Source organism: Dermacentor andersoni, chromosome 3 (genome assembly GCF_023375885.2).
Source record: "Dermacentor andersoni chromosome 3, qqDerAnde1_hic_scaffold, whole genome shotgun sequence".
Taxonomy (NCBI): Eukaryota; Metazoa; Arthropoda; class Arachnida; order Ixodida; family Ixodidae; genus Dermacentor; species Dermacentor andersoni.
This window is the reverse complement of record NC_092816.1, coordinates 136740583-136759175: the sequence shown is the minus strand read 5'-3', so window position 1 is coordinate 136759175 and position 18593 is coordinate 136740583. Positions and strand designations below refer to the sequence as shown.

General features: G+C 47.5%; 1 protein-coding gene across 1 annotated transcript; it reads left to right on the top strand.

Moving 5' to 3' along the window:
• Positions 1–9165: 9165 nt before the first annotated feature.
• Positions 9166–15439, top strand: LOC126525031 (globin-like). Its single transcript, XM_050173088.3, has 2 exons — positions 9166–9633; positions 15136–15439. Exons 1-2 carry the CDS (start codon positions 9178–9180, stop codon positions 15421–15423), a joined length of 744 nt encoding a protein of 247 aa, XP_050029045.2. The 5' UTR covers positions 9166–9177; the 3' UTR covers positions 15424–15439.
• The last annotated feature ends 3154 nt before the right edge of the window (positions 15440–18593 follow it).

Below are 18593 nucleotides of genomic sequence, written 5' to 3'. Positions count from 1 at the left end.
TATATTATACCAGCATGTGCCGGGACATAAAAAAAATTCCACTTCCAACACAACAGATGTTTAGTCTCGCTTTATTGACTTCGTTTCCGAAAAGAGATTTTTCTTACAACGTGGTGTGATACACGCTCAAAAAATGAGCAAAAGTGAGAGGTGCATGACATATACAAGAGTACTAAAGACAAAAGTTCACAGATGGTGAAATAACAAAAGAAAGTGCTAGAAAACGCGAAGGCCATTTCATGTACACACATATAAAAACAAGATTTTTATATAACGTCCTCAAGACCTAAATGTAGACGAGCTCCTGATATGTGCACTAAGATATTGCACAAAATTGGACGACGTGTATGACATAATCATGACAACTATAAAAAGGGAAAGCTCAATGGTAATGGCAAAACAATGACACGCAATATACCTGAAATATAGAATAAAATGCTAACATTGATTGAGAGCCATACCAAAAGAAAGCTTACTTTTAAATCTGCACGAAAGTATATGAAATGCTTGACATGTTCATTACTGCTGAACAAATTGAAAAAAACATGGCAGAAAAAAATAACATTGTACTAAAAACTGAAACACACATTATCACATTATTTTGCACTTGGCCACAACTTGAGTAACGGTGGCAAGGGGAACAGAAGGTAGTCGGCTTTTGCAGCAGCACATAGAAAACATTCGCAGAAAGGCTTATTCCTCAATCAAAGATCAGGTAAAACAAGCCAACACGACTTTTCTTTCTACCCGAATGCAATGCTTAGCAATAAAATTACGTCACTTAAGGCACTAAGTCGTACCTACTGGGCTCTCCCTTGTATAATAAACACGAACTGCAAAAATCTGCATGTAGGACACTTGCAATGCTCATGCTTTCCAGAGGAAAAAAAAGCGTATCATGCCTACACATGAAGGTTGTTCGCGCGGTTTTCCCATCGGGGGTTACTGAGATAGTACACGAACACTAACAGTAATTTTTCAGCTGTTAGTTGGTTTGTAGAACGTGATACACAGAAAAAGCACTGAGGGCGGTATGGAAAGCTGGGCAAGTTACTGAAGTTGCAGAATGAGACTTGGCACAGAAAAACACAAGTCACAGACCAGGTGACAATGAGGAGGAACATCTATTTGTCAGCTTTCTCTACCGGGAAGAGGCAAGTGTAGCACAATCAAGGCGCAACGACGTCCGGAGCCTCATGGAGCACACAAATGGACAGGGCTGTGTTCGTGTACATGCGCCTTCTGATGTCCTTGGGTCTGAGCGCTCACCTGTTGTCTTTAGGCACCCGGAACAACCTTGCAGGACTTGTTTTTGAGGTATTTGTGCACCAGTGCACGATGCACGAGCGGTACGAGTCGTGAAACGGGTGAAACATCGCGGAGCGCAAGCACACAGATACCGAGGACCACAGAACTGACGAAACTAGCCACGTCGGTCAACGCACAGCAGCGCACGCATCTCGATGACAGTAGATAACAAAAATAAAGCGTTACGTAGCGGACTAAGCAGCAGCCGGGCCGGCGGGGATGGCACGGCGGCGCGGGCGCGTAGACAGTCGAAGGTGAGGGAGTTGAGAGGGTATTACGAGAGAGGGCGTAGGGAGAGGAGTTGAGCGGGGGGAAGGGCTTGGCCACCTGGATCGGCGCGCGTGCGCGCGACGATCTACGAGGCCATGCAAGGGAAACGGATTTTTGCGTCGCCCATTACAGAGATGGCGCCAATTTCCTGTGCCACCGGAACCGGGGAGTGTCCCCCCCCTGGTGGCGCCTCCTTACACAGCTGCGCATCACGTGACCGTGTGACGTCACGCCAGACCGAAAGACGGGGCTCCAGCTCGCGGCATCGATGGAGGCGAAGCCTTGCGCGCCACTGCTGCGGCGCTACCGAGAGAGGGCGCTCGCTGGTGTGACGTCATGCCAGACCGAGAGACGGGGCCCCAGCTCGCGGCATCGATGGTGGAGGCGAAGCCTTGCGCGCCGCTGCTGCGGCGCTACCGAGAGAGGGCGCTCGCTGATGTGACGTCACGCTAGGAGGATAAATGGGGCTACAGCTCGGCTCCTCGCAGTGGTCGGCGCGCTGCCTTGCGCTATGTCGGATGATGTATAGCCATAAGTTTAACAAAGGGCAACCATGTCCACACCATCAGCCGAACCAAGGCGCAGCCAAGGGTATTGTTTTCGCAATCTTCCAGGCTTAACCAAGCTAAGCCTTCAGCCAATTTCTTTTATTCGCATACATTTCAAGAAAGATTTTTTTCGACATTCCATATTTAGGGTGTTGACCTAAAATCGAGGCCTGCGTAAGTTCCAGTTGATGCGCTAATTACATTGCGCCACGTGTGGCCATGTACAGGCGCCGACAAAACTGGCATACTCCATGCAGCGGGAGCCGGAGCAACGGGAAACTGCATCGCAGCGCCATCTACAGGCACCATCTGGGATCGAGACAGCCAACGGGTGCCCTTTATTATCTGCAGGCATGTCGCTTGACTCGTGTCAATGTTTCGTGCTCCAGCTCACCAAAATGCCGAGCGACGCCGCTGCAGTAGCAATCTGCGTGGAGTAAACCACTTTTGTCGGCGCCTGTACATGTTGTAGCCAGTGAGTTCATATAAGCCACATACTCTTGAAACGAGCTCTGAGGATGACATCAGTTTCGACGAATGCCTTCCCAAAGTGTGTGGCTAAATACATTGAAGTCCAGGTTATTTGTGTCTTGCAATGCGGAAAATTACATTTTGGCAAGAAGGCGAGTCTAATAATAGTCTATCTTACTTGAAGATAGACTGCGCTTACCTGAATACTGCGTTAATTGTTCCGATGGGGCGTGCCTAAAAATGGTCCTGGCTGAAATTACTGAGCTGCATTATGAGATAGGTCCGCCAATCGAAGCGTCGGCCAGAGTATGTGATACGGTGGGTAGATGGGTACCTGTGCGGACCGGCGTAGTCCACTGCTTCGCGTCGTCACAGCAGGAGTGGCGCTGCAGTCACAGGCCGGTCGTGATGCACGCGGCGCCAGCTACTGAATATGTTGTTGTTTCACACCTGTTATACTTAAACTAATTGGTTTTCACAGTAAAACGTAAAAGCAAAACGGTTAAATTATGTTGTGAGAGTGCATAAAAGTGTGGTGTTTCGTGCTGTAATGACTAATCTTCAAAAGCGGTCATTTATATCGTCTCTTACCACGCTGACGGCATGGTGCACTGCGATTGCAATCGCGATAATTCTCCGTGTTCCTGTGACTTAAAAGTTTAAGGAGCGAAGTGGATACTCTGGGTGAGGTTCGTGAATGCGAAACATTTTAGGCTTCGCGACAGAGTCAAAGTGTTCCTGCACAGAAAAAAAGCTAGCCGGAGGTGCAGCACTTACTTCGTATCGAATCGTACGTTCGGCTACAAACATGCAAGCCACGGGCTAAAACATCACTAATTTCGACGCCCCTAGACTCAGAACTTTGCGAGAAACGTTATAAGCTTGCAGGTCTCCGAGCCGTAAAAGTGTTTCAACCGCAATAATCGTGTGCGAGTGCCATTTCGAGGAGCATTTATTGAGCGTATTGCGCAGATTCCGAGGGTGCATCTACCGCTAAGAAATGGCTCCGTTCCTTTTATGCTACCCGACACTCCAGCTCAAGAAATCTCGAGCAGAAAGAACAAGCACGACATTGACGGGATGCTGGTCACTAAAATAATCCTGAAGAGACAGTGTGCAAGACTTGCGCACGCGCTTCAAGCAAATAGGATCCGAGTCAAAATGAAGAGGTGAAAAATAAGTATTTTTAAACAGGTGATGAAGTGAATCTGTTGAAAGCTGGTCGACAAAATGATTCTCTTTGAGAAGTCTGACGACGTTTTGGGAAGTACGACAGCAAATATCAACAGCCACATAGCGGAATAAAATTCAGCTTTAAGTGCAGCGGCGGCTGTTTACTAGAAAACCACTGCGGCGTGCACTGGAGTTGTAAGATTTTTCTTCTTTTTTTCAGCTCAAGCCTCCTACACTGATCGCTTGCAAGCAGCACAAACTTGAACTTACCAATAGCATCATCGATCTATTCCATTGCTCGCCGGCACTTCCTTGTGACAAGCAAGAGCTTGGCGCCTGAGTGTACACCGGAAAAGCACCTTACGCTAGGTTACATGTATTGTGAGCGCTGTCATACAGTGCCATGCTAAACTTAAGACTATAGTTAGCTGTAAAAGCTTGACATTGTTAGCCTACGCGTTAAATCTAAGAGTTACCTTATTACATTCATATAGTTATACGTATGCGACCGTCGGCAGTCCCAACTATTATTATTATTATGGTGATAGCCTTCTCACACATCATACCGTTAACCATAAATCAAGGTAAGGGCGAACAAGGTAAGGTAAGGGCAAGGGGGAACAAGGTAAGGGAGTACATGGTGAGGGAGAGAGAAATAAAATAATCTTTAATTTTCTGAAATGGTAACCAGAGTCAGGACTATGTTCCTCCTAAGTGGGAGTAAACCACAAACCTCTGGTGTAGGCTGCGTCCTTGGTCCGGGCGACAAGGCTGCGTTGTTCGTCCAGGTCGTCAGAGGAAAGCTTGGCCTCCCACGTTTAAGTGGTGGCATAGCCTTGCGGTGAGTTTGGGTGATCTTCTTCTGCTTCTATGGGGCGTCCTTGTTTGGAGTCGTCTTGTGGATCTTCTGAGGGTGGGAGGGGGCTGCTGCGGATGTGTCCCGCACTGGGCCATACTGGACCATGTGTTGCAGAGTGTCTGGGGCGTCGAAGTGGGTGCATGTATACGAGTACTGCGTACGATAGCATGTGCGTAAATTCCGCGCACGCAACATGCGGAAGATGACCTCTTCCTTTTTGCTGAGAATCTTGTATGGTGAAGGGTACATTCTTCTGCTGAGTCGGTGATGCTGCATAAGCTCGGAGTGCTCTAGGACAGTGTCATCAACGTTGGTGGCCGACTTGGTGTGGAATGGGAGGAAAGCCCGGCTGGTATGCTCGAGGGCAGCGGCGTGTGCCACCTCATTTCCCGTCATCCCCTGACGGCGTGGAATCCAGTTGATGTGAACTAGTTAATAAATACATACTTATTTAAGGATGACGGGTTTATATCTATCGGCAAAATAAGTTGTCAATCTATATTGCAAACGTGTATTACCATACATTTCGTATATAATAGCACCCAAACGGACAAAGAAATAAAACCAGAACGCTTATTTGTGCGTTTATTGATATTTATTTGGTCGTATTTTAAATTCCTTCAGTAATTTTCGTGGCGCATATTATGGTATTACAATAACCCCTGCCCCAATTACGTTTGCATACAGTACCTAAATAATGATTCCTAAAAAAAGTTTCAAGTCTAGCTCTCCCTGTAGAAGAACTGATGAAAGGCTATTTAGTCCGTGCAGAATTTGTGCTGCTCCTCGTAGAGTCCATTTTAACGTTTTTGCGGAACAAAAGAGCGCTAAGAGCTCTATATTTTTGCTTTTGAAACCGAGAAACAAACAGCCGATGGACAAGGCAAGTGGAATAGATCATAAGGTTTCCTACAATATACTAGAGGGAGCTCTGGCGCTAAAATCATTGTGCCACCATCGGAATGGTGGGAAGTACATGGATTTTTCTGATCTTCGGGCTTGTGGATTCACACATTCATGTGGATTCGTTTATTACGTTTTGTATGCCTTCATTGTCGTAAATTTCAGGGCAGTCTATATTTTCCAAGGGCAGAAGAAGCTGTGAACACGCACAATAGCCACCGATAGTAACGTTTCAGCTTGTCGAGGTAGCCAAATCAAAACGCGTCAAGCGTATCAAGGCTTCCCTGCGATAAATTCAAAACGAGGTTGTATGTCGCTTGTCGATACATGCGTTCATGGCATAATCATTTCAGTGTTGGGCGTCTGCGATAGTGGTCCTGCGTTCGAATTGAACTATACTCCACTTTACTACCATAATTCTACTGTATTCCACTCCACGTTACCTTCGCATGTGACATAGCTCCATTGCATTCAGAAATCTGTAGCTCTCCATGGGCTACAGATCCTTAGCTGCGCTACCATCCGCACTTGTAATTCCAGCGTTGCAGAGCAGGTTGCTATTGCTCTTGCATTGACGGACAGTGTACATGACACGATTTATTCGTATTCCAAGGCCGCTGTCAGGGCCTTTCAGATGGGAATGGTGGCTCCCCAGGCCCTACGTATCATCCAAAGTGCCAAAGACATGAAACATCACTATTTGGTCTGGTTCCCTGCGCACCTTGGATCCATTGAGGGTGCCTCGATCAACCCCAACGAGGAGGCGCACTCAGCTGAACGAGGTTTGACTGACCGTGCGCTGGGCAACGCGGCCTCTCCTGGGCGACCCGAGCCTCTCTGCTCGTACAACGAAATCTGCAAATACAGTTATCTGTCAAGAAGACTCCTACTTTTGCCGCACTCCTCGCTGTGCAGGGCCCAGGCAGTCACTCTCAGACTTCTGCAAACAAGCACTTACCCGAGCCCCGCGGCGCTGCACACTATGTTCCCCGAATGGTTCCCAAGCCCGGACCGCCCTCTGTGTGGTGATTATGCGAACTTCGAACACGTCCTGTGGGGCTGCGCCTCTGCCGATCCCCCTTTCACTAAGAGGAAATGATGAGGCTAATTAGGGCGCAGGATCAGACCTCTCAAATCCTGGCAGTCCAGAGGGCTCGCGAGAGGGCCGTCAGGTTTCACCTGATGGTCGCCGAGTCGGCATAGCCAGGTGACGTGGAGTTTGCTTACGTCTATAGTGGACCAAATAAAGTTGTCTCACTCACTCACTCACTCACTCACTCACTCACTCACTCACTCACTCACTCACTCACTCACTCACTCACTCACTCACTCACTCACTCACTCACTCACTCACTCACTCACTCACTCACTCACTCACTCACTCACTCACTCACTCTATGGGTTTCTAGATGTACTTGAGGGCGAGCTAAATGGTACGGATTATTCATTTTAAACCGCGCTAAAAAGCACACGGACAAGGAAGAGCACAGGACCAGCGTTGACTGCCAATGAAATCTTTATTGAAGCCTGTAGAATTACGTACTATTCGCAATGGGCTGAAAGAGAGAAAAGAAAAAAGGGAAGGCGAGTCATCGTCAATCAACTCCTGTGGCGAATGCGTCACAAACGTAAAACTATACAAATGCAAAATACACATTGTGGACACAATCGAAACTGATTAACCTCTACGGAACTTAAGTTCCTTATCGCAGAGAGCTATAGAAGGAGTGCTTACGCAAGTTGCTCCTAGCTCAGAAATTAAAAGGCCTGAAAGCCTCCCCTGGTAATCTGATCGATGTACCTTTGATCGCTATACGCAGCATCCGTACCGTATGGCCGATCGCTATACACACGTGTGCTGAGAAGGTACTGAGAAGTTCCCGTTGTCGGTGACCGTCAAATGGCACTGAAGCAAAAGCCAAACCCGGGCACTCAAACGACAACATCCTGGCAAGTTGCGAGAACAAATGAAGGCCATCCAGGCAACCAGTCCAAACTTAAGAAAATGTGGTTTCTGGCCCCCAATCCTTTGTACAGGCCTGCCTTATATACGTTACTTACTGCCCAAACAAGTTACAAAAAAAAAGATATTGCTTCCGAGTTCTTCGTAATCTTTGTTCACAATATCATTCACGCTATAATTTCTTGTACGCTGATGCTTTGTTGCCATTTCGAATAGGGCGACGTTCACAAGGCAGATACACTTCATTGTCATCTTTTGTTGCTGAGACAGGGCTGCCTGTGCTCTTTCGAAGGCCAGCGGTCCGTGAGTTCCGCGGTGCAGGTTTTGCGTCGCCTCGACAGATGGCGCCAGGTGGCGTGTCAGCTTCAGGCGATTTTCTTCTTCTAGCTCGGCAGCGCGCTCTGTCTATCTGGCGCCTTTCACTGCCTATCGTGCCCGTTCATATGGACCAGTACCCATCATGGCGTGGTGCGGTGTGGTGTGCCGTTGCGAACATGCATTACATCCATTTCAATATTGTGGCTAGTATCATCTCCAACCAATTTGCTTTTCCGATTGCGCTTTCACGCTTACATCTACTCTCGACTACGGGAAAACCAGTAGGTTTTTCCAAGCTTGAGCATAAACGACTTTCAACACCAGGCACACAGAAAGACAGTGCACGTGGAGACAACAGTCATCAGGGCTCGCCAATGCTTTGTGCCAACCGCAGATTACCACCAAGATAGGGCGCGCAGTCCGCGTATGCGCTCAGCCATGCCATGCGCATCCATGGCCGGCCTATCGGAGGAGACACGCACCCACTCCCCCCCCCCCCTCCCCCCTATTCGCGCGCTTATTCACATGACCTTACACATTGTGCACACAGGAAGACGCAGTGCATCAAGCCACCCCTAGCATATGGACACCCTAGGCAAAAATTTGCATAGGGTGTCCATATAATTGCTCACTTTAAGCCGTTTTAGATATTGGGCCCACGACTCTGAGCCAGTGACCAGTCTATGTTCCTGGCTTCAGAGGTCCCCATCGCGCTCGCTCCAGTATCCTGCGCGCGCCGCCCAATTTCGAAGGCCACGCTGTAGTAAAAGTTTAACCTTCAACGTTGCCAAGCAACAGCTAACGAAGGCAAATCAAAGCTGCCTCTCCATTGTCGACGCTCCTAGCAGACGACGTTTTCGCTTTGAAAATGATTGACAGGAGCACTACGTGAAAATTATTTGAGGCCGCAGCGTGCTGCCAGTGGGGACATCTAAAGAAGACAACAATGACCACAATTCTTACGAGCGCTAGTGAAGTTCAAGGAGCTTACTTTTACATGATATGTTGACCCTGCTACTGGGCGAGGACAACGGTACACGGCCACTTTGCTGAACTGGCAAGATTGCAGCTGATGGTTAAAGAAGACGTAACAGCTGTTGACATCCTTCTGTGATTGCTTAGCAAATATCCCTTTCTTCGTACTTCTTTCTAGTTATTGTCATTTCAGTTTCAATGATCTCAATCTTGCCCTTCTTGTAAATTAATACCCCTCAAATCACCTTGATCCGGCCGCCCGATTAATCGCCTGTCTCCCAGAGTGGGCATGTGCCACAGTTTTTGAGGTCATCACTGCCATCTTCGGGCTAGATCGGTGATGGAAGAAGAAAAAGAAGCAGAAGAAGATCGACGGGAGGCCAGCAGCCATGGGAGCCTCAGTGGTGAAAGCGGGTCTGGCCGACGAGCCAATGGGCATGACGGACCGCGAGAAAAAGCTGGTGCGCAGCAGCTGGCAGCGGTTCTGTGACGTGAACCACAACTACGGAATGCTACTCTTCATGGGCATGTTCACAAAGCACCCCGACTACCTGAACCTGTTCAAGCAATTCAGGGGCCGTGACCTGCGCTCGCTGCACATCGACCACAAGTTCCGGGCTCACGCGAGCGCTGTAGGCCACCAGCTGTCTGCGATGATCGAGTGCCTGGACGACCCCGAGGTACTGATCGTGCTGATCCAGAAGAATGCGCTGAGCCATACGACGAGGAATGTGAAGCCGGCGAACTTCGAGGGACTTTTTGAGGCCGTCATTGAGGAGATGACCGCGAGCGAGAAGTCGCTCATGAAAACGGCTACCGTCACTGCCTGGGAGAAGCTCTTCGAGGTGAGAAGCGAGGCGTCGGTTCTGATGCAGAAGAAAGATGGTGCAGAAACCGCCGAAAACGTCTGTCAACATGTCAATATTACGTCAAGCTAAAGTGATAGGCTAGTGCTCGAGAATCTCTAAGGCGTCAATATTATCGCGAACAAAGCCTTAGTTTTCGAGAAATTAGGTGAATTGAAGACACGATTAGCGACTCCCGCGGGACATTCAAGCACTTGCCCGATGACGAAGGCACTGCTCATTTAAATTTTCTCACTAGTAATCAACCATTCGTTATTAAAACATCGTTGTATTGCATTCTAGGACGAAAGGAAATGCAACTTATCCCGTTTTATTCCTTTTATTTCATTTTTTAGGAAAAAGAACTGCTTAACATTATCCTTGACAACGACGCAGCAATTGAAAGGTTTCGTTGTCGCTCGACTCGGCCGTCCGCGGTTTCGCGTTTCAGTTGCTCGGTTAAAGCGTAGCGCTGCACTAGTTTGACTGGCTCGCGAAACTAGCAGCAACTGCAACTAGAAGAGAATTTCACTTCCATGTCATGTCGCGGGGTGCCCGAATGGTCCATGCCACTTGACCAAAGGCAGCTCGAGCGGTGAGTCCACAACTCTCTCTTGAACCTGTTCCTCCATAGCCGCGCGTTTGAGTTTTCACAAAAAATATATCTGTCGGGCGCCGTTTTACTCACCAACGGCAGTGAATTGCAGTGATAGCATATGTAACGTCACCACTCCCCGCCCGGGGCTGGGCGATTTGAATTGCGATGTACAGGTATTCGGACCCTTCAGATAGATATTTCTTGTAAAGTAAGTCTTTTATTGGCACGAAACAGCCGCTGTGAGGTTTCTGGAATGGTATTTAAACAGTCCAGGTCGAGTTAATACTTTTGCCTTTAGTGTCCCTCCAATAAAATAACGATGCGCTTAAAGATGTACATTAGTTGCAGTGAGGATACTTTGGTCATGTTGTTGTTTCACTGCGTGATTCCGCAAAGAACAGAGCCGTTGGCCTGCAGATATGTAGCGGTAGTATAGGTGGCTAGTAGCCATAAGTCTGAGTGGCGTCTTCTCGCGTGTGACGTCAGCTTGGGTACTCCGCTGGTACGCCACACGTGCTCGCGGCGTAGGCTGCTGGACGTGGTTGGTCGACCCGTGCTGCTCGAGTTCATAAAGGGGTAGTGCTGAACCACTTTTCATCGAAGTCTGGAATGCATTTGACCTTAAAACAGACTCTTTCAGGAATGCTTTGCTGCAAAAAGTACTTCAATGCATTCAGAAGAAGCGGAGTTCTTGGCAATCTAAGGCCGCCTGCGATTCCTTTCGCGGTGCTCCCGGTCCTCTTTCAGTGTCCTGCGCTTGAAGAGCGTAGCGGTGCCGACAAAACTCCGCTTAGTGAACGTCCCCGTAGTGCGCAGTTCAATTTGATTTTGGATGTTCCGATAGACGCTACTACTTTTGATTTCTTCGCTTACGACTCGCCAAACTTGGTGGTTATTCCTCCTCTTACGGTTGAGTTCGCGGTGTCTCATCGCCTTGCTTTGCTTCGGTATACTAGATAGCTACGTGCTGCTATTCTCGCAGCGAGTGACACAGTTGCATATTTCTTTTCGCCCTTTTCCGATTGGCAGTCACACAATTTCCGAGGTTCGAACAAACCTCGGCTTCATGTTCGCTCGTGCAAATATATCAGCAGTGCACAGCTTGGATAAGCGATGAATGCCGCACTCCAGACTCGCGTTGAAAGGTTGCCTAACGTAACGAGATTCGACACACCTCGAGGGTGTGCAGCTCGGGATGTTGGAGGTCGGACTCGTCAAATGGCTCGCCAGATGTTGGCGGTCGGACCTTGAGTCACGTCACCCACAGGTACCAATCATAGCACGACGTTATCGAAGCCGCAGTAAGCTTAGCAGAGTGAGCGCGCTCGTCGCGGTACCCCGCGGCCGCCGAGGTACCTACGCTACACTGCAGACTCATTTACATGCAACTATAGTGCGTGACTATGTGCGCGAATGGGTTGTAGTGCGCGCTCACGCACATGTGCTCCGACTGGCCGTGCTGCGGGGCGCGGACCGACTTTGCCCTGCGTCAACTTGAGCGACGGATAGCACCCATAACCCAATTGCACATTTTCAACAGTTATTAATAGTTAAGTATATGAAGTGACGTTTGCCAAGATGTCTAGCCAGGAGTGGTCAGGAGTGAGCGCGCGCTGGCAAGTGCAAGTCTGGTCTGACCTTAAGTTTCGCGTCGTTTGAGGCTAGTTGACTGTTCAAAACTCATTGAAGTTAGCGAGACACGATCGCTACGACACTGGTAAGCAGTGTGACCGAAGTTTACTTTGCGAGTAGGCGTGACCGAGCATTACCAGAATATAGCCGCTGGTGGTACGACTGTTGTACTTGCGGAAGTACGTAATTCTTATCAAAATTAGAAACGGTTATTTTCGCTTATTGCTGCCTGTTCATTAAACTTCGTCAATAAATATACACAGGAACAGTAGGAAGAAGTGCATGCATCCAAACACATTTGTTAATTGATATAAGCTACTGGCCAATAGCAGCTGCGTACAGGAATCTGCTATCGGGGTGATCATTTTTAGGCTATCCAGAATTTTTAAACTAATCTGTTGCAGGTACTATAATTCTAGTGTTTGAATTGGATCAGTCAGAGGCGAACATTACTCGCACGAGAGGTCGAAACAAAACGTTAAATTACTCAAAAACAATCATTAAACAGCCCCCTAAATAATTACTTAACGACACACATTGCAATTTCCGAACTGTAGTCGTTGAGTTTGCAAACCATATACACTTGGAAAAAATTTACCGAAGGACACCCGTTTGGAGATCATCATCATCATCATAGTCATCACCATCATCATCATCATCATCATCATCATCATCATCATCATCAGCCTGGCTACGCCCAGTGCAGGGCAAAGGCCTCTCCCATAGTTCTCCAACTACCCTGGTAATGTGCTAATTGTGGCCATGTTGTCCCTGCAAACTTCTTAACCTCATCCGCCCAAATAACTTTCTACCGCCTCCTGCTACGCTTCCCTTCTCTTGAAATCCAGTGCGTAACCCTTAATGACCATCGGTTATCTTTGCTCCTCATTACAAGCCCTGCCCATGCCCATTTATTTTTCTTTATTTCTACTAAGATGTCATTAACTCGCGTTTGTTCCCTCACCCATTCTGCTCTCTTCTTATCCCCCTTAACCTTAAACCCATCGTTTTTCTTTCCATTAGCTCGTTGCGTCGTCCTCAATTTAAGTAGAACCTTTTCGTAAGCCTCCAGGTTTCTCCCCCGTAGGTGAGTAATGGTAAAACACAGCTGTTATACACTTTTCTCTTGAGGGATAATGGCAACCTGCTGTTCATGATCTGAGAATGCCTGCCAAACGCACCCCAGCCCAAATATTTTTATTCTTCTGATTTTTTCAGTCTCGTGATCCGGATCCGCGGTCACTACCTGCCCCAAATAGATGGTATTCCCTTACCACTTCCAGTACCTCGCTACCCGGAGGTAGGAGCTATAAAATTCGCCGTAAAAATCCATTGTTGTTCCACTTTAACAAAACATCATTTCACGCATTCAAGCTCGTAAGTAAATGGAACGCACATGTATTTCGTTCCACATTCAGGGAAATAATATTTCGAAGCTGGTTTAATCCTCGAGTAAAATTTCAACTGCATACGACTTGCAAGCTCGCCGGCTACAATGCGTAAATAGCAATACGTGCGATACGTGGATGCGAAAGCATTCGATGGCTCATTGTGAGAAAAAGCCGGCGTCTGTCGTACGGACCAGTGAAAAAGGGCCCCTACATTTCCATTTGCTGCGACGTCGCGTGCGCATCTCGGCGGAGCAGAACGGGCAAAAGGGGACACTTGCTGCCGTGGTGGCGTGAGGAGAGAGGGCATCGCCGTGGCGCCACGTCACCGTGCGTTTCTTGTCCGTGCGAGATCTCGCCTGCGTTCTAACTTCGGCTCGGTAATCGCTATAAAGAAATTAACGTAGTGAAAACAGAATAAATTCGAAAGGAAAAACGTTCCTGGTAGCGAGTTTCTTACGTACGATCCCACACTCAGAAGCCGAGTGTCTTACCCACTGGCCTACGCCCGCGCGTACTAGATGGCAAGCCTGTGCACGCTGCTTTATGGCACCACGCTACTTGGACCGCAATTTCCATGATCAAGCCCGGCGTGTGGAAGTCAATTCCTTTGTCAAGCCCTGTCTCAGCGAAGCGCCACCGTTTCCATACCAAAGCTTACCAACTACCACTGATAGGCAGGTGTTTAGTGGTTGGTAAATATGTGGAATCTTTGTTCCTATAGGACTAGCGAGACAAATGCGCAAAGCAGACAAAGTTACAGAATCATGTGATGCACCTCTGCCGACTTGGTGAACGCCATACTGAATAAGCGTAAACCTCACACGAGAATAATGCGGTATCTTGTGTGGGTCTAAATATATATTCCGCGACGTTACACCTTCCGGAAAAGAAAAACAAACACAATTTGGAGACATCGAAATTTGTACAGGATTTATTACCCAAACGAAGCTTCCCTTCGCATAGATTCGAACCGGCAATTTGAATCTGCGTAACTTTTTTTTTTTTTGTAAGTGCGTCAACTGTATTACGAAACCTATGGGGCAATAACATTTAGAAGGTCGAGCTTGTTGATTTGTGGAGAATTAAATGCTAAGCAGAGGTGGACAGGGAAGGGTATCACGACAAGTTCAATACGAATGTTATAAGCACTAGACCGCCATATCTACATGTTTTTCTGCGTTTTCTCTTCTTTCAAGCAAGAAAATATCCTTATTTTTACGCTGACAAAGCGATACATTGCGACTGGTTTCATGCTTTCTAAAGGCGCATTGAAGAGACGCACTTCCCTTATACTAACCAAAGCGAACATCAAATTTTCAAATTGAAAATAAAATTCCTATCAAGGAAGGCGATGGAAACCATGGTTGGAGACGGCGAAAACAGCTAAAACCTAGTACAACTACTGTTCGAAAGGAAGCGCTTGTGACTGAAATTATGAGACTTGCAGCTCAATTATAGCTTCAGTTACTTAGCACCAAATGAGCGGAATTGTAAGCGAAACGTAAAATTTGCGATTGCTTTTGCGATGTTTGCTTTTGCGCCTTTGCATCGGCTGTGGGAGTGCGGCCAGCGTCGAGCACCGTGAAAATGGACGAAAGAGAAAAAAAAAAGCGGTTCGCTTTAATAGTCGAACCCAAGTCGCAAGAATTTTCGCAGTGACATTGAGCACAAAATTGAATGAGGAGGACTACGAGAAATGCGCGGTCGGAACCTCATCCTTGCTGTTTCCAGCCTTCAACTTCCGATCGCCTTTTTTTTTTCTCGCGTTGGTATACCCACCACGTGAATCTAATACACGGCTGTTTATCTGGACTGCAATCGCACGACTCACCAGCGCGTACATAATGCGCGGAGCGTAATTTTCTACGCCGTGTCTTGCAGACGGTGAACCTCATAACAAGATGCGTCTACGACGAGGTTGCCGCGTCTTCAGGGGCCGCCGTGTCAAGCAACCTCCGTCAGAACGAGACGCCTTCCAGCACGAAGCCCAAGAAGCGCATTTCTATCGCAACTGCGGGACCGCGTCCGCTGGCCATTAGTAGCCCTATCTATGACCCGGACGAAAATCCACCCGAAGCCCCCAAGGAGACCCCGACCAAAGACGACGCCGCGAGAAAAGACTCGAAGGCCCACCGCCGAAAATCGTCTTCCCACATTAAGCGGGAATAGTACCTTGTCGTCGCGAGCCTTTGTAGTTTCCTTACGTATATGCGAACTGGAAAGAAAATTCGCACGCTTTAATGTGGGCGCACCATCTCGCTGATTTATTTTTAGCCGTTTTCGCGCGACATTTTCGTTATTGACGAGCGGTCCAAGTGTTTCTGAATGAACGATCTTGGCGTATTTGTCTCGCACTATAGTTCCAACGCGTAAGAAACAACCAGCGCCATAACTGATCGCGTAGTTTTGATTGAACGCAAAACAGACGAGAGAGTGGATTCGACTAAAAACTAAAGTTGCTCACATGTATATAAACGAAACGTGCAAGCGCGCGTGACTAGCTTAAGCAGCTACAATATGCGCAGTATGATCGTTGCACGTGTGGTCAAGCTCTCGTGCTCGTGCGCGTCGCGACAATGCGTCTCGCAGCGCTCTCGCACGTAGACGTATTTTAGGAATGTTAACCTTCGCGCTGAGAACGCTAACCATATGCTTTGGGAATGACGACATCCAATATGTCACTTAAGTACGATTTGCAATGTGCGCGATAACCGTTAGGCGTGTTCACAAGAAAATAGTGATTGGTTTTCTTCTTTGTTGTTATGAAGTTTCAATCTGCGGGCTCAAATCTTACCTATTGCCCTATGTAGACCACGCCTTTGTTAGTTGCGACAGGGCTCACCATCATTGCTTTACCTGCTGCTGCTCTATGTGTGCTGCTCGTGTGACGCGCATTGCATTGGTAGCCATAACGTTTTTACTACTTTGGCATATGTACGGGCACCGGACCCACTTGAAAAAAAGCAGATAAATCCTGCAAGTTGATAACCAGAACCTTCGCAGTCGCGAAGTGTGCTTCACCCTCATCGTAACATAAAAGAAACGAAGTCTGACACATCAAAACTTGATTCCACATGCGATCGCGTTGCAGCCATGGTGTGATATTTCTTTACTTAGTGCTGCCACATTTTTCTACTAAACGCTTATTTCGTAGCTTGGAAGTTGTAAGCCATCATACTTCGTGCAGCGAGAGAGAAAAAGAAAGAAAACATTATTTTGTAAGTTCTGCAGAATGCCGTATTAGCGGCACATTTTCGAAGTAATGACAGCGTTTTCACCGAAGTCGAGAGTCAACATGATGCTTCAGTTTACTGCGAAACTGTTAAGGGAATTTTACAGCTCTTGTCATGTGGCGCTAAAGGTCTGAAGCGGAGGTGTGGTCCATAACAATTAGCAAAGCAACCTGTGTCGGAAGCTCAATTTTTGCTTTGAAACGTAGTTATCCGCGATTACAAAAGAATCGTTACCTGTCGTACACCTCACGTGAATCGACACCTTGGGCCCTATAACGTAAAATTATTCCAATATGTTTTTATTCCAATCTCCTGAGGTCAATATGCGTATACCCACCAACGCAAGCATAGCGCGGTGCCCCGCAGGGTTGTCTGAAGAGACCAATGAAATGCTCTCCTGATTTATAGGTGGTCACTTTTGTTTGCTTTAAAAACAAATAACATTGCCTACACTGAGTGGCTTGTCTTATCTAATTGGCTGACAAGAGGCGAAGAGTACGCCCAAGTGGAGAGGGTATCAATGGGGCCGAGCTAAGGCACTGGAAATCGATAACCGGATGAAGAGGGTGGTGCCAGCGTCTGCGATTGGTCCAGTTTCCTTTACTTAACTTGCAGTGGCTGGTCACAAATCGCGGCGGCATGCAACGAACAGTTGAGAATGCTGTTAAAACGGATCGTCAGCAAAGGAGAGTAAGCAGAGCGAGGTCGTAAACGTGCCGAAAGTGCTCGAAAACGGTACACGGCCACGAAAAGAGTTTTATCAGACGCAAATAAACCCATGCTCTCGGGCAGGTGCGAGTAGCCGGTGCCTGAGTGATCGGCGGCAGCCATCTTTTCTTCCTTTTGGAACGGGGCAGCCTGCGGCTATTCAGAAAAAAAGTTCCGTTTTGTTCGGCATATAAATGCATCTTTAGCGCGTACACGTCACTTTGCCGCGGTGATTTTTTTTGTTTTTGTGACGTCGTGTGCCAGGTAGGTGAAGTGGGTGCAGCCCCAATCCCTTTGACCAATAGCCGAGCTCTAATGGCGAAAAGGCTTCGAATCAGAAATAACTATTTTTATTTTGTTTAGTGCAACCACGCATAATCAATGTGTACACGTCATATCAGATAGGGAGCTATCGCGGTTTTCGTGACGTTGCGTGATAGACAGGCCGTGGTCTTTAAAAGATTTTGACCAATCGCGGAGGGCTCATTGCAGAATTGGAATAGAAAAGTTTGGGACAGCTTTACGTTATATCGGCCTTTCTTTACGTGTTTTCTTTTTGTTCTAAGTAAAAGCGTGCGCAGCAACGCAAGCAATGTACCAGATTGTAGTGTTTCCGTCAAAGACGAAATTTCTGACCATAAACTGGTTTTGCTTTGCGTAAAGAAAGCCCTCCCGACGAAGAATTCAAAGAGACCAACTATCTTAAGAGATTATAGCAACGCGGACGATGTTAGCATCTTGGACTGTCTTGAAATGTGACTGTACTCGCTCGATGGGGCGACTGACGTCAACATGTTGTGGAATAGGTTTAGGAATACAGTGATCTACTGCCTGGAAAAGTTCGTGCCAAAACGAATCAAGGCAGTAAAAAAGCGCAATCCTTGGATTAAACGCAATATAATACAGCTTAAACTAAGAATAAGACGCAGAAGCAGGAATAAAGAGAGGAACAAAATGGAGATTTCGCAGCTTTCCCATAACGTTTTATGATAGTCAGCAAAGGAGAGTTGGCAGAGCGAGGTCGTAAACGTGCCAAAAGTGCTCGAAAACGGTACACGGCCACGCAAAGCACATGCTCGTAACGGCAAAGGAACAGTTTCATGAGAAGGAACCCAATTTCATGAGAGATTCACCACAGCGTTTTGGAGTCATCTTGCCCCGTCGCGCAAACAAATACAATATGTCTGTATTGATGGTAACATACGTAACGACTGTGCACAAATTGCTGAAAAATATCATGAATATTTTCATTCTGTGTTCGCTCCACTGGAGCCATCTTCCACTGACCTTGATGAGAATCGCACCGAGGGTATGTTGCCTATGCCAGACATCGTTTTCTGTCAAGAGGGGATATATGCACTACTCCTTAACATAGGCACAAAAAAATCAGCCGGTCCT

Excerpts from the sequence above, each read along its gene's own strand:
- LOC126525031 (XM_050173088.3), top strand. The coding sequence starts at position 9,178 with ATGGGAGCCTCAGTGGTGAAAGCGGGTCTGGCCGACGAGCCAATGGGC. Across the intron at positions 9,634-15,135 it reads CCTGGGAGAAGCTCTTCGAG|ACGGTGAACCTCATAACAAG; the intron begins GTGAGAAGCGAG and ends CGTGTCTTGCAG.